Below are 15,690 nucleotides of genomic sequence, written 5' to 3'. Positions count from 1 at the left end.
TAGAAGTTTCTATAGAGAAATGAGGGCAGCTCTCTACCTCAAAGTAGTGGATGGCAATGGTTAGGATCATATCGATTCTCTGGCGAGGCACATGGCCTAGAAACGGGCATGACAGGAAGCTTCAGCATAGTCATTTGGGTATAATTAGGACATGGGGGCTAGTGAGAAGAAAATATGTCTTAGAACAGAGGCAGAAAAGGTGCAGAGTAAAGAATAGTGATGCGACTTCCTCTCTTGAACCAGCTTTTTACAGCAGTGGTTTCTATAAACGGTAACTTGGGGACAGCCAGACCACCAAGGGGCAGGTTTTCACTAGAAAAAAATGTACTGTTGAACCACAATGTCCTTTTCAAAATAGGCTGCCCCACTCTCTGATGGATGCCTTCTTCTTAATAGCCACCTGCATTAAACAGAAAAAAACACATTTTGATCAGAAGGTTTAATAACCCCCCAATAACCTGTTGAATGCTAACTTTTTAAAAACTTTACACTTGTATTAACTCAAAAGGAAAGCATAGAAATCTGTATGAGTTAATACAAGTGTAATAAAAAAAATTGAAAGTAAATTAAGGGCTTTACCCTATGTTCTTCTTCTAATGCATATATAGCAATTAGTCCTCGATAGATCTAACACGCACGTAATCTGCCACTCCATATATTTAAGTTAACTTTGAGCATTTTCAGCTTGAAACAAAGCAAGTCCAGCAAGGTGCTGACTTTTCTAACTTACCTAATGTTTGTGCAAATTCCAACAAGCTGTACTTTCTACTGCCTAGAACAGGGGTCCCGAGGCTTGTTGCATCTGTGGACTTTGAGAACATGTAGCAAGCTTCACCATGCAATGGCTTCTGGGAGTAGGGGACAAAGTAACAAACCATAAAATGGCTATCATGGGGGTTTGAACAAGTCACAAAATGTTGGAAAAGTTCCAAGCCAAACATCCTCATATTATGGAGTAAGTTGTTTTTGAATGTATGCCACCTGCAGAAACAAGGTTTGATTGCTTAATCCCAAGCTCTTCTCAAGTACCTCCTGCTCCAGCTAAGTGCACGATAGCCAGGATTTCCTCTTTAGTTGGGGGCAGATGGAAGTGGACACTCATAAATACAGTGGATACCTGATAATGCCCATCGTTCTCTCTCTTATTTAAATATACACATATACACACACAGGTTCTGAGTGAATTGGACCAAGGTGTTAAACTAAACAACAACAGTAATAATAAAATAATGAGATGCTTGCTTGCTGAGCTTGTGGGGCTTGTGTGCTCCAATGAAATGGAAAGCTATGCTTTTGGCAGCATAACTGCTGGCAGGGCCTCCCATGCTAAGAGGTCAGCTTAAATGCATCCTAAACTGCCATTTAATATGTTGATAAAATTGAATTCAAAGTTTATACCAGCTTGGTCATTGCCCAGATTAACAAGGACCAGATCAGAGATTGGTGTTCCAGGATCTCTGGTGAAAAATGGGCTACAGGACAGAGGCTCTTCTATTGGACAATTAAGGAAGAGGCCTGATATGCTACTAGAAACAGGATCTTCCATAAAGCAACCAAAGCAAGGATCTGATCAGTTATTGAAAAACCAGCAACATCAAAAATTTGTTTTTGAGAGAATGTTGAATCAAGACCTGAACAGCATGGATATTTGAAACCAATGTTTGAAATATGGAAAGAAAAGTGTCCCAGTTCTACTATCACTGAACAGTGACTAGCAGATCAGCACCATTTTATCACGTGAAACATATTTTTCTCAGCAATACAGCTAGATAAAATAAGAAACAACAGCAACACAAAGGAAAACAAGAAACAAATGCAACCAACCAAGAAAGAAGTAACAGATATGAAGCTGCTCTTTAAAATTCACTGATTAAGAGTGAGATATTGACAATACATCATCAGCTCAACTCTGTAAAGAAAGAGCTGAAGGCAAAAATTATTAACAACAAACAGCATATTAACAGCAAAGAGGACAGACAAAAATTACTTGTGCTCAGATAATATCAAAGAAAGAACTTTCAAGACCCATTGAAAATATCCATGCAATGATTGAAATTTCCTACAGCCAATGTAACTGAAATGAACCAGCTGATGTAGAGTATGGCAGTTGTAGTTACACAAGAACTGGACATGGACATTTAGAAAAGGGCAGTTAAGAAATTTAAGATGAAACTAAATTGGCAAATGAGAGTGGAGAAAAAAATTAAATTCCATTCAGACTTAAGTACCTTAAAGGAATTTATTGTTGTTGTTGTTATTGTTATTGTTTGTTGCTGTTAGATTTATTTCCCATCACTCCCTGTGAGGCTCGTGGCGGGTAACAGCAGTCTTAACCCCATTAAAATACCCATTAAAACACTTAAAAACCCCAGCATGATGGGGGGGGGAAATCTTGTTCCCACCCCCCACTATCAGAGCGGTAGGGCGTGATGAAGAGTGGAGGGCGTGATGTAACTGCTAATCCCAAGGATTAAAAATGAAAAAAAATTTACAATGAAACTCAAGAATGAAAGAAGAAAAGCAAACATAAGGAAGAAATATCAGTTAGATATAAAAAATAATAGCCCAGGATGGTTGCAGAAGAAATCAAAGAAATAGTCAAGAAGATCAAGAGATATGAGAGGGGACATGATAGCCCTCCTTAAGTATTTGAAAGGTTGTCACTTGGAGGAGGGCAGGATGCTGTTTCAGTTGGCTGCAGAGGAAAGGACACACAGTAATGGGTTTAAACTAAGGTTGAGCAAAGATATAGAAATGGACTCTGGCCTTGACAAATGTGCAGCATTAGTGTTGAATGGAGGAAAAATTGTTGAAAAAGAAGAAATCAAGATGCCCAGCAACATCAAAATATTGGACTTTGAAGAAAACTACAAATATCTTGGATTTTTTTTGAATGACCTTGTTAAGAAAAATATGATCCAGTGTCCTCCTTATTGGTGGTACACCCCCAGGGAGGGCCAATCAGGTAGGGAGTGAGTTGTCTGCATGCAATTTGAACTGATTGGCCCTCATTGGCAGAGTGTTCTCTCCCTATTTGGTGACACACCCCCAGGGAAGGCCAATTAGGTAGGGAGTGAGTTGTCTGCATGCAACTTGATCTTTATAATGGTTAAAGATAAAGATAAATAGTTATGCTTTTCATTGGTGTAGGTTTATTCCATCAAGGTTTCTTCTTCTGTAGGTAAATGGTTTTGATAATTTCAAGGTTTCTTCTTCTGTAGGTAAATGGTTTTGATAATTTCATGTCTTCCATGGAGAATTATTTCTTTAAAATGTTTTCTAATCTTTGTATGTGTTAAGGAACCATTTCTGTCCTGTGCAGCAGCATCGTTTTGGGAATTTATCCCAGTTAGACAGAAATGTTAACTTATGAAAAGAACAGCATTTCTTCTTTCTTCCTCAGGTGGCTGCCATTTATGTCCCAAGGCATAATTCATTCAGAAACAGAACTCTTCCCTCAAGGTAAAGACTGCAGTTAGTATGGAGATGAAATCAATCATTTGTGTTACTTGTTTGAAGAACTACAAGTTACATATGAAACCTGATCAAAGACATTTGTCTCGAAGTAGAATTACATATTACCCTGGTAAACACATTTGTAGCAAACTTGTTTGTTCATTAATGTGATAATGGTCATTTGTAACATTGGGGTGACAGGATAGCTCAAAATGCCTTCAAAGGCCAATTATCTACCAATGGGCTTTCTGATTTTGAAGACCAGCAGTGTGTATTAAACTGTTTAAGAAGCAATGATAGGGGCAGAGTTCAGTACATACACTGATTTTGACCCAAATGTCCCTTACAAGTACATTAACATAAAAGGGGAAATTAGGTTAGAAGGAAAACTTGGGGGTTAGGAAGATGGTGTTACCTCCTCAGCTAAAGTGTGGTCCTGAAGATAAAATAATGATATGCAGTGACTGACTGTTCCAAACGTTCCAGGTTGGTGAGTATTTGGACCAGCTCCACTAGTTACTGTAACACAAAAGGTCTATATCAGAGGTTAACAGCAATTTTGAGCCTGCTGGCACCTCTGGAATCCTGATGCAGGGTAGTGGGTGCAAACTAAGAAAGGCTACTTCAGGAGAAGAGTTGGGGCTTATACCCCACTTTTCACTACATGAAGGAGCCTCATAGCAACTTATAATTCACATAGTAACTCTTCAACATTTCAGGAAGAAACTGATTAACAGGATGCCTCTTTAAATGAGCAGGTAGATGAAACATAGTTCCTTGTGTACCCAATAATGTAGTGAAGATCCATGTGATGTGGTGGCAGATGTTGCAGAAACTGAAGCTCCTTTTAAAAGCTCTGTACAATCAGCCAGGGAATGAGACATAATCAAACCACCATTGTGTTGGAAGTTGCCACTAAAACAACTTTTTAAAAGTCTACACAGCCCATCAGATCTCCAGTGGCCAATCAGAAACCCTACCACACAAAACTCCATTTGCCCCCCACCCCATTCTAAAAATGCTTGTTGGGCACCAAGAAAGGTGTCAGTGGGCATCATGACACACATGGACACTATATCGAGGGCCCTGGGTCTAGATCAGTGGTCCCCAACCTTTATTAGGCTGGGGACCGGCAGGGCATCGGGCCGCGCCCGCGGGGACCGCGCGGGCCACGCCCGCGAGCCGCGCCCGGCCGCGCCCGCGGGCCGCACCCGCGAATCGGGCCGCGCCCGTGAGCCGTGCCCGGCCGCGCCCGCGGATCGGGCCGTGCCTGCGGGCCCACCCGTGGATCGGGCCGCATCCGCGGGCCGCGCGGGCGCGGCCCGGCCCTGATTCCCTCTCCCCGCCCTCCCCGCAGTAAGAAGCTTCCCGGGCCGCAAGCTTGCGGCCTGGGAAGTTTTTTACTGCGGGGGGGGGCGGGGAGAGGGAGCCGCGGCCCGGCGCCATGGCCTTTGCGGCCCGGTGCCGGGCCGCGGCCCGCAGGTTGGGGACCACTGGTCTAGATGATGCTGTAGTTCAGTGGTGGCCAAACTGTGGCTCTCTAGGTGTCCATGGGCTCATGGGAATGAAGGGCCAAGTTTGTCCAACCCTGCTGTTTGTCTTTGCCTCCTCCCCTTCCCTGTCCTTGCATGTCACAGCTATGCCCTGGTAAGAGCAAAAACAGCTACATCGTACAGGAGGATCATTAGCTTGAGATCAGGTCATACTACAGACATGAGAGTGCAAGTTTTGGTAATTCCAGAATTCAAAATCCTCTAAGCTGCTGAAAGTTGTTGTGGAACTGGAGAATGCCTTTTAGTTGATGTACAATATAAAGGAAACATGGCTTGTAAATTGGATGCCACTTAGCAGATAGTTTCCCCATACCATGTGGATCTATGAAATACATACATGCGCACACACACACACACACACACACACACACACACACACACACCTATATGTCTTTTTCCCCTCCAAGAAGCTCATATAAACATACATGGTTTCTCAATCCCCTCTCTGTTCTATCCTCAAATAAGATAGGCAGAGAGAGAAAGAGGTCACCTCAGTACGATGGCAAGCAGAAATTTGAACCCAGGTCTCCACAGACCTAAAGCAACATTCTAGCTACTATAGCATGCTAGCTGTAATGTATTTTTTATCAGCAACATAAGAGTTAATATGAAGTGACATTATCCTTCCATTTCGCATTGTACCCTGTCAACTCTATTAATAAATTCATTTTTATTTTTGGCAGAAATGCAAATAAGTCATCACCTGAAAATAAAAGAAGAGAACGGTAAATCTTCCTGCTGTTTTCTATAGTGCTGCTGAGTAAAAATGTAGAGAAGTTCTTGCAGATGTTCTTACCCTATGTCACACATTTCCTATTAGTGATTTTTGCCCTTGTAGTTTTATTGATTTTTCTGTTCAGTGCATTCTGCTTTCAATTTGAATTGGCTTTGCAACATTAATTATTTCAAATTTATTTAAATCCACCCTCTTCCATTTTATCCTCACTACACTAACCCTGTGAAGTATGTTAAGCTGAAAGAGTGACTGTCCCACGGTCGCCCCGTGAACTTCCAGAGGGGTGACTCGAACGTGTCTCCCGGTTACAGGATGTTTTTTATGTCTCTAGTGCTTTTATGCAGTATCATCACATTCACGGTGTGATCCTAGACCAAGCAGCAGCTTGTTGGAATAAACAAGTAGCCCAGACCTCACTTTTGCAGGTTTTCTAAGAGGAGGAGGAATAAGGGAACTAAGTTCTGGGGAAATGGGCACTCTGGGGCAAGGAAGGTGACAGAAGAGAAAGTAGCAACCCGCCTGTCCTAATCAAGCATTGTGTGTGTGTTCTGAATATGGGAAAGAGGCCCAGAAGGATCTTTTGCATGGGGCTTGGTAGTGGCTCATGGCCACTATGCCCCTTCCCTACTAAAAGGTTCACTGTAGGATGTTTGCATCAACTCTAATCAGCTATTTCAAAATACACTTAGGTGTACATGCTTGCCATTTTACATGCTTTCATAGTATTAATTGTAACACATGATATCTTTAATTTTGTAAGCTCCAACCTTTCCCTTTAGTTTAATCAGCAGACCATATGAAGGATGCCCCTATCAGATTTTTGCATAGTCTATGTCCTTTGACCATTTTTTTCTCCTTGTTATAGGCATGTTAATACTATTTGTAATAATTACTAGTCCTCTATCTTAATTTTATTTTCACTTGTAAAGTTTTTCATTATGACTTCAGAGGTTTTAACCCAAGGCCAACTTTAATTAGTTTCCTCCATTTCCCAATACTTCCTGTGATTTATTGTTTGCTCAGCTTAATTTTTCTGACCATAAACTGGCTGCAAATTAGCTAACATATATCACAATAAAGCACAACTTTTCGCCACCTGGAATAAACGCTTACACATTGGGGACTGGAGCAGACAGAACAGTTCCCATCCTTTTAACCAGCCTGGATTAGCAACTCATTTTGGTCAGCATTAATCATCATTATTATAATCGATACTGACCTAATAATGAGCCAGACTTAGGAGTAGGAGAAGTTGGGATGGATTTGGAAATTAAAGGAAAGGAATAAAGGGAGAGAAGGTAGGGTTTGGTCTATTCCTGATCCCTTTACCATGGCTGATTGTGTCATATCTATACTAAGTTTTTTCTGACACACATGTGGTGCACTCTCTGTGCAGAGTAAAACAGTAGCTGAGAGAGGTGTTCCTAGATATCACATATCTTAGAAGGTGGTGCTCCAAAAAGAAATATTATACCAGTGTTTGTTGGGGCTACACCTAACAGATTTCCCTTCACTACACAGCTATACTTCATAATTGGTTTTATATAAAAGTGCATTATTCAATAACTAGCAAGAAAGCCCATTACAACCAGGAATGCAATGGGAGCTAGGACCCGGGGGACACTGGAAGGCGCAGATCTCCCTCTGGCAGCAGGAGCCATAGGAGGTAATCTGGGCTCATTCATAGCAGGGAATCAAGGCTGGTTGGCAGTCTGGGGCGGCTGACTCTGTCTGTCTGTCCGTCTCTCTCCCTCACAGCAGGAGCCATATCAGGTAATCAGGGCTCGTTTGCAGTTTGGCAGGCCTCTCTGTGTCTCTGTGTGTCTCCCTCAGGTGTCTGAGAGCAAAGTGGCTAACCTCCAGGGAAGGAGGGCGGGAGCTGTAGGGGCAGGGCCAATCAGGGACCTGCAAGCTTTGCTGGCCGCACCCTGATTGGCCCTATTCCAACTCGGATACCCAGACTCATTCCACCCCCCAGGCTGTTTCACAAATATTAAGAGGAACAATGGATAAGGATATTGACCACTGAGGAAGACCCAGTAGGGTCAAAACGTGTTTGGTCTATTTGTGTGTAGTAAGATCTGTATAGTTTTTTAAATATGATATTTACTTTGTTTTTAAACCTAATATTGGTGCACTTTAATAAATTATTGTTTACATTTTATATTGTTGTATAGCTCAACTTTTGTGTTCCTGTCATATCTATACTAGCCAAAAGTTTAAAAAGCCTTGTATCTAATAGGAGTGGGTGACCTCTGCTTGGATCATGGAATCTAGTTGGGTCACCCAATTGTCCAATATGATTTTATGCAAACTTGAGGTAATACTTAGGCTTGTACGGGGCGGGGGGGGATCTAAATAGTTCTAAAAGAGCTTTACCCTCAAATGGTACAGCAACAGCTATGCATGTGCTTTGTTTTTTTTTCTAAACACCTTCATATGACATTTTGAGCTACCAAAGCAAGCCAAAATGTCCCTAAGCATTGAAAAAGTGACTGTAGGTACTGTAGGAGGGAGAACCAGGAACAGGGTCAGGAGAGGTGAAATGAGATACTGTCAGAGCTGGGAAGTGAGGAAGGTGGCAGCTGCCAAAAGGGGCAGGAACAGAAGAAAGCTTTATCTGTCTTAGCTCACTCCTCAGCAAACCCTCTTTTACTTCTTGTCTGCAAGAAATGCCCACTCTGTCCTTTGGCCTCCACAAGTTCTATAGTTTAGCTGTGACTGTGTATTAGGTGGGATTCTGGCTGCCTGTTGTTCTTCTCCAGCCAGTGTAATCTGCATTTACATAAAACTGGTTAGTTCTGAGGAGACCTCTGTTTCATCTGTAGACTCTCATATATAAGGTAAAGGTAAAGGTATCCCCTGTGCAAGCACCGAGTCATGTCTGACCCTTGGGGTGACGCCCTCTAGCGTTTTCTTGGCAGACTCAATACGGGGTGGTTTGCCAGTGCCTTCCCCAGTCATCACCGTTTACCCCCCAGCAAGCTGGGTACTCATTTTACCGACCTCGGAAGGATGGAAGGCTGAGTCAACCTTGAGCCGGCTGCTGGGATTGAACTCCCAACCTCATGGGCAGACAGATTCAGACAGCATATCGCTGCCTTACCACTCTGCGCCACAAGAGGCTCTCTCATATATAGCATATATTAATAAACACGCCACAAGAGGCTCTCTCATATATAGCATATATTAATAAACACACTGAGCCACAAAGATAAATCACAGTAACAGCCATCAAAAACCCTAAGTCCATTGACTCTCAAGAAGGTCCACTCACTGCAGGAAAAGTCTTCACCAGATTCACTCAATCCAGATTACCTTTTCCCCACCTGGTGGAAAGTTTCCATAGAGTCACAATGCCAATTGCAGCTGCTACAAACATGCCACAAGATTTTTATCTGAGTCCAACAGCTTTTTTTTTCTGTTTGTATATCTTCATTCAGGGTCATTTAAAACTCACAAAATGTCTTCTCAAATTCATATTAGTCTGGCATAAGAATGTTTTAAAGTATGCTGATCAGTATTTGTATCTCCCTCAGGATACCTGATTTCATTTTTAGGATAATGAGTTCTATTTACTGTGGATCACACTGCAACTAAGCTGTTGGCCTCACTGAAGAATACACATGATTTTTATACCCAAGTATACCTTTCCTATTGTAGACTTACTGCCTTCATATACATATAAACACTATTTCCAAAAAGCATTAGTTATTGATGTCTTATAGAATCTTAAAATATAACTAAAGTGTTTATAACTAAAGTGTTTGTACTCAAATATTATATATCAGTGTATTAACTCCTATTTGTTTATGTATAGACGGGATTGCCAGTGTAGTTCCAATAGGTGCCATGGTTCCCCCAACACCTTTCCTGGTGTTTTCAAAAATGTGTGGTGTCAGGTGGGGGTTTTGCTCAGCAGGGTTCTGACTGGCTATTGAAGAACTGATTGGCTGGGCAGAATTTTTTTAAGTTGTTTCAGTGGCAAATCCATGTTTCTGTGGAGTTTTGCAGTTTTGGAAACATTATTTTCAATGAGGGTCTGATGCAGCTATTTTTAAAGATAATAGCACCAATTGTACAGAGAGCATAGCCCTCCCTCTAATCTAAATAGAAAATATGTACAGTTATCACTTGAATTTTTCAGCCATCATGTGACAAATCTATTTCTCCTGCCTCCCTTGCTATATCTATCTGTTCATCTTTTCACCACCTTCATGATCACCAGTTTGGGGCTGAAATGCATGTTACGCTTGCCATGAGAAGGCTGCCAAAATGATTTCCCCTTGGGAAGTGATCCCATGTCCTGCTGAAGGAAGTAGAATGCTGTCAGTTTGCCACTCCTTGTGAAAATTGAAAGAACAAGCCTCACCCTTCCTCAGTAAAGCAGTAAGACACCAAAAAGTGTCTGGGGGGAAATGAGACTGTGATTCTAATCTCCACCTTCCATCAGCAATTAATAAGTGCAAGGGTGGTTTTTTCATATTAATAGAACTGCAGTACACACGGTGACATTTATTCCTAACAAGTCTGTGGGTTGGTATTTTATTAATTGTGTTTGCTCTCTGAAGACTGAATTGTAATTACTAGATGAAGGCTGCTGCACACAAAAGTAGAAAATCCCCCAGTCAAAGAAATGAAACTCAACACCACTGCTGCTTTTCAGGTGTAAAAGTGTGGAACTAGACAGGACTGAAATCTAATTAATTACATTAATATTAAACTGCTAACGTTTACATACTGTAAATGTTGGAGAAGAAGGAACCTCACAAAGTGGTGGAGAGCACAGTCACCAATACTCCTGTGAAGGCCCCACCCCTGCATCTACCAACCCACCACTAGTAGCTGTCCAATACTCCACCCACCATTGCTGGCACCTCTAATGATCCCAGACATTCCTGGCATGCTTGCACCAAGACTGGCTGTTCCATTGGATATGAATCAATGTGGGCAGTGGAAGGTCAAGCACCAAACATGACTTTTGTGAGACTTTTGTGAGATGTCAAATGACATGTAAACTGCTTTTGTATTTTGGAACCCATGCCAGGCCACAGAAGAGAGCTATACTGAACAACCAGGACCGTCTGGATCAGCCAACAATTGTCTCCTTAATGAAGCTGGGGCCAAAGGATGATATAGATGCTTTTTCGATGACTTTCAAAAGGACTGCTGAGGTGTCTCAGTGTCCCAAAGAACAATGGGCCCTTATATTGGTGTTGTACCTAATGCCTGAGGTCCAGGCTACCTTTAGAGCCTAAGCCAACCCCTGAGCTTCCAGGGAGGGCGGTATAGAAGTATGATAAATAAATAAATAAATAAATAAATAAATAAATAAATAAATAAATAAATAAATAAATAAATAAATAAATGAATGAATGAATGAATGAATGAATGAATGAATGAATGAATGAATAAATAAATAAATAAATAAATAAATAAATAAATAAATAAGGAAGATTGGACTCACTATGACAAACTAAAGGCAGTCATTTTAAACTGGTACAAAATCTCATCTGACCCATCCAGGCTAAATTTCAGTCTATTTCATACAAGAGGAATGACTGCCAATTAGCCGTGGTTTCTCTGCATGATATTGCCTTCCAGTGGCTCCATCTGACCAATAATAGGAGAGAAAGATTATGGATCAGGTAGTATTGGGGCAACTATTCCAACTCTTCCCACCTTAGGCTCACTGTTGGGTGGCCTGCAGCAAGCTAGTTGATATGAAGGAGACTATGATCCTCTTAGAAAATTTCTTATCCACAGAGCCCTATGATGCCACCTGTGAGGCAGGACACTCCAATGGCAAGGCCCAAATGGACCAATATAAGTGCTGAAACACCCAAGAGTAGCCATGTTCACCTAGGATCCCAAGGACCCATCCCCAAGCAACTGTCATGCTGGAAGCTTTCTCAGAAGGATGGGGAGGCAGTTATCTTTCATACCCATAAAAGACTTGCCAGGAGTAAACTGATGGGCAAGGAACCCAGGAGAGAGCCCAGCAGTCATAGGTTTTGTTTCATATGTGGCCAATTGGGCTGTTCCAAGGAAAAATACCCCTTGATGGCATGCAGTGCCAGATGAAAGATGACAATGCACATGAGAACCCTAGGTAGCTTGTCTACATCACTTAATCATGATGGTGCAGATGTTTACCTGCAAACTATTGGCTTTTTTTGATAGCACAAGATCCATGTCCATGATCAGGACCCATCATGGTATCAAACAAATAAACCTTAATTGATTCATTTTTTTTGTGGTTGGTATCTTTATTTCTATGGTATGGTGGCAACTTTCATATTACTCCCTATTATTTAAAGCCAGAATAGCTTTCTAATAATTTTCTATTTTAATCTCAATCCCCCCAAAGGGATTTTGGTTTAGGATCCCCTTTTTCAGTTGCTACTGAAAGATTCTCTGGTTTAACCTTAGCTCCTTGGAAACAATGGAGGATAGGGCACCATCTTTGGGGGAGGGGCATAACCTGAACTCTATAAATAAAATCATTACCAAACTTGGAAGGCAGGTAGAAGAAAGTTAGCTGGAGATCTCCTATGAGTTTTGTGTCCGTGGCACACGGGGTGGGGGTGGGGCATTCTATTGGGTCATAAACTTCACAAACTGAACCGACCAATTTCACCACTAAAGGTTCATGACCACCAGGACCATGAACCAAACCACACTTTTGTGTCTGTTGCTATATATGTGTTCATTGTAATATGTAATTTGTGAACATGCAGCTTTATGTGTATTCTTGTGTGTATATTTATCAAATGTAAACATAAAACCAAGGTTAGTATGTTGTTTGTCACTTTCTATGATCCTGAGCAGGGAACAAGTTTTAGTAAATAAGAGAACTGCATGATCTTAACTTAGCAAAATGTATTTCTGTCTTTATATATTTATAGCCCATCTTTTAGTTCACCATGTCCTTCAAGGCAGCTGATAGTCCTAAAACCATGAGAGTATGATCTGAACAGTGTGTGAAGGGTCAGTTTGGTGTAGTGGTAGAGTGGCAGCTTCTAATCTGGTGAGCCGAGTTTGATTCCTCACTCCTCCACATGCAGCCAGCTGGGTGTCCTTGGGCTGGTCACAGTCTTGTTAGAGCCTTCTCTCAGCCCTGCCTAACTCACAGGGTGCCTGTTGTGTGGAAAGGAAGAGAAGGCAATTGTAAGCCACTTTGAGACTCCTTCTGGTAGAGAAAAGTGGGTTATAAAAAAATCAACTCTTCTTCCTTTCCCTTGCTTGTGAGGGGCCGCCAAGAGCAAGCTAAACTGGTGGTTGTCTCAACATCTCTGAAAGGTACTGTATTCTCTTTTATCCCACCCTTGATGTGTGCATATGAGCAGAAGTTTAACCCAGACTTATTCTGCACATGGAGAATAATGCACTTTCAATGTGCTTTTGCAGCTGGATTTTCCTGTGCAGAACAGGAAAATCTACTTCTAAGGTGGATTGAAGGTGCATTAACCCTTGGGTGCAGAATGGGCCCCAGTTTACACAGTTAGCATAAATGAATGTTATATAAAGCCTTTTTAAAGCCATACTGCTACAGGTTGCAGAAGAAGGATTACTGATCTGAATATTTCCCAGCATCTGAATATTCAGCATCTGAATATTTCCCTGCATGTTGACCTGTAGTATGTCAGAATACAAATATGTCAAGGAGAGTTGTTCTATGTGTAGAGAGAGAGGCATTTTGTTGGAGGAAAGTGCACAGATCAGGAATAGCATCACCATTGTTCTGCATGTTGTAAAAAAAACATACTTTTGTGTATCTATGTAGGTATTTGGTTTGGATTGTACTTTTAGACCAGATCCCCCAAAGGGGATCACATTCTATTTGTTTTCTAAAAAATAAACAAAATAGTTAGCAGGAAATGGTAGGTTGTGTTTTTAAGTGGAAAACCTCTGCCTCAATGATGAAATGTTGCTGTTAGAGAGAAGGAATGCCTTGTAGTTATGAGAGAAGTCGAGATAATACCGACAAGGCATTACATTTCGTCTTCATATTGTCCACTCATCTCTGCCTTGGCTGCACTGCACAAAAAGTGCTAACTACAAATTGATCTCATGGATTTGGGCACATCTGGATTAAAACACCAATATGGTCACTGAGAAGGAATAGGAACTATTGTTACTAATGTCCTCTCATGGGGACAAAACTTATTATCCTTCAGCTTGTGTTGTAATCATTCTCTGTATGACACTGGTAGCAATCAAATTCAGACTTTAAAAAAATGGTGTGTTGTGCATTGCATGTATCTGCATGAGACAATAACAATCTAGCTCCATGGGGGAGTAGGGCAGTTGGGATAAAGCAATTGTCTGGGAGATGAGTGAATGTGGGCGGAGCAAGCACAGGAGATCGGCTGAAAATAAGCTTTCCTGAACTCATATGAGAAGGTTGTAAAATTCAATATGTTGATATGATACATTCAACAAGGGGCCAATTTATGACTTCGATACTTTGTTTCTGTTCAGTAATTTGCCTGCCTGTATTCAAACCACAATAAGTGTTGTTCAAACCAATTCCATTTTCCTGTGGGCTTGAAAACAACTTACAATTTAAAATTAAAAGCATAAAATTAACGTACCAGTGAGAAAAAAATGTGGGTTGGGAGAGAGAGCAATGAACTTGGGGGGGGGGGGGGAATAAAACACCAATCTCAACAACAGGACTAAAAACTGAAACAAACACACACACACAACCCAAAAAAAGAGGTGTTGAAATGGCTACTCAAAGAGTGTGGCTGTAGATGCTGATGTTGGCTTAGAATCATAGAATCATAGAGTTGGAAGGGGCCACACAGGCCATCTAGTCCAACCCCCTGCTCAACGCAGGATCAGCTCTAAGCATCCTAAAGCATCCAAGAAAAGTGTGTATCCAACCTTTGCTTGAAGACTGCCAGTAAAGTGTATCCAACCTTTGCTTGAAGACTGCCAAGCTTGCTCCTTGCTTGACTCAAAGAGATCGGGCAGTTCCTGTTACTTCTGTGGTGAGGGGCCGTCCAGCTGAACCAGAAGCATGAATGCTGTGGAGTGCTCTCCTCTTGTCTCTCTCTCTGTCTGACAGAGCATCTCACAACCCTTAGTGCTAGATCAGGGGGGATTTTATTTTCACAAAAATGTGACAAACAGACACAGGCAGTAGATTTTTTTTTAATCACATTTTTTTTTGGCTTGGATTAAAATGAAACTCTAACATGGTTGGTTTATCAGTAGATTAATAGCTTTTACTTCTCTTGTCTCTTAGTAAATGGAAAGCAATAAAAAGTTGATACAAATAAACACAACGCAACTTGTCAAAAACTAAGATATTAAAATGTGCCTAGTAGCACATTGTTATTACATTAGGCTTGCAGAAATCGCCCAGGGTTTAGTGAGCAGACAGTTCTCCTGAGTTTTGCCACTAAGGATTTTGAAGATGAGGAAGAGCTTGAGCAGCAAGTCACATCCATCTAAACACACACACACACACACACACACAAATATGACAGTTTGGTGTAGTGGTTAGGAGTGCGGACTTCTAATCTGGCATGCCGGGTTCGATTCTGTGCTCCCCCACATGCAACCAGCTGGGTGACCTTGGGCTCGCCACGTCACTGATAAAATTGTTCTGACCGGGCAGTGATATCAGTGCTCTCTCAGCCTCACCCACCCCACAGGGTGTCTGTTGTGGGGAGAGGAATGGGAAGGCGACTGTAAGCCGCTTTGAGCCTCCTTCGGGTTGGGAAAAGCGGCATATAAGAACCAACTCTTCTTCTTCTTCTTCTTCTTCTTCAATAGCATTTGAGAAATCTTACATCCCAGTTATGTGTCTAGAAATATATGCAAACATACTGTCAAAACAAGCCTGTCTTTGAGCCTAATGTAACCTCGGCCCCATTAATCCTTAATTTTTAATTTCTACCTAAACAGATGCCCAGTTTTAATTCATCCCTT

General features: G+C 41.6%; 1 protein-coding gene across 2 annotated transcripts in view; it reads left to right on the top strand.

The window, feature by feature from the left end:
• RP1 (RP1 axonemal microtubule associated) overlaps positions 1 to 15,690 on the top strand; it is a 221,343-nt gene that overhangs the window by 97,689 nt on the left and 107,964 nt on the right. For both annotated transcript variants that reach the window (XM_077352406.1, XM_077352407.1), the window contains exons 23-24: positions 3,404 to 3,462; positions 5,693 to 5,734. In XM_077352406.1, the coding sequence (XP_077208521.1) occupies positions 3,404 to 3,462; positions 5,693 to 5,734 (101 nt within the window). The remainder of the gene's footprint in view (positions 1 to 3,403; positions 3,463 to 5,692; positions 5,735 to 15,690) is intronic.

Source organism: Paroedura picta, chromosome 9, assembly GCF_049243985.1.
Source record: "Paroedura picta isolate Pp20150507F chromosome 9, Ppicta_v3.0, whole genome shotgun sequence".
Classification (NCBI taxonomy): Eukaryota; Metazoa; Chordata; class Lepidosauria; order Squamata; family Gekkonidae; genus Paroedura; species Paroedura picta.
The sequence above is the reverse complement of the archived record's forward strand: the minus strand, read 5'-3'. Positions and strand labels throughout refer to the sequence as shown.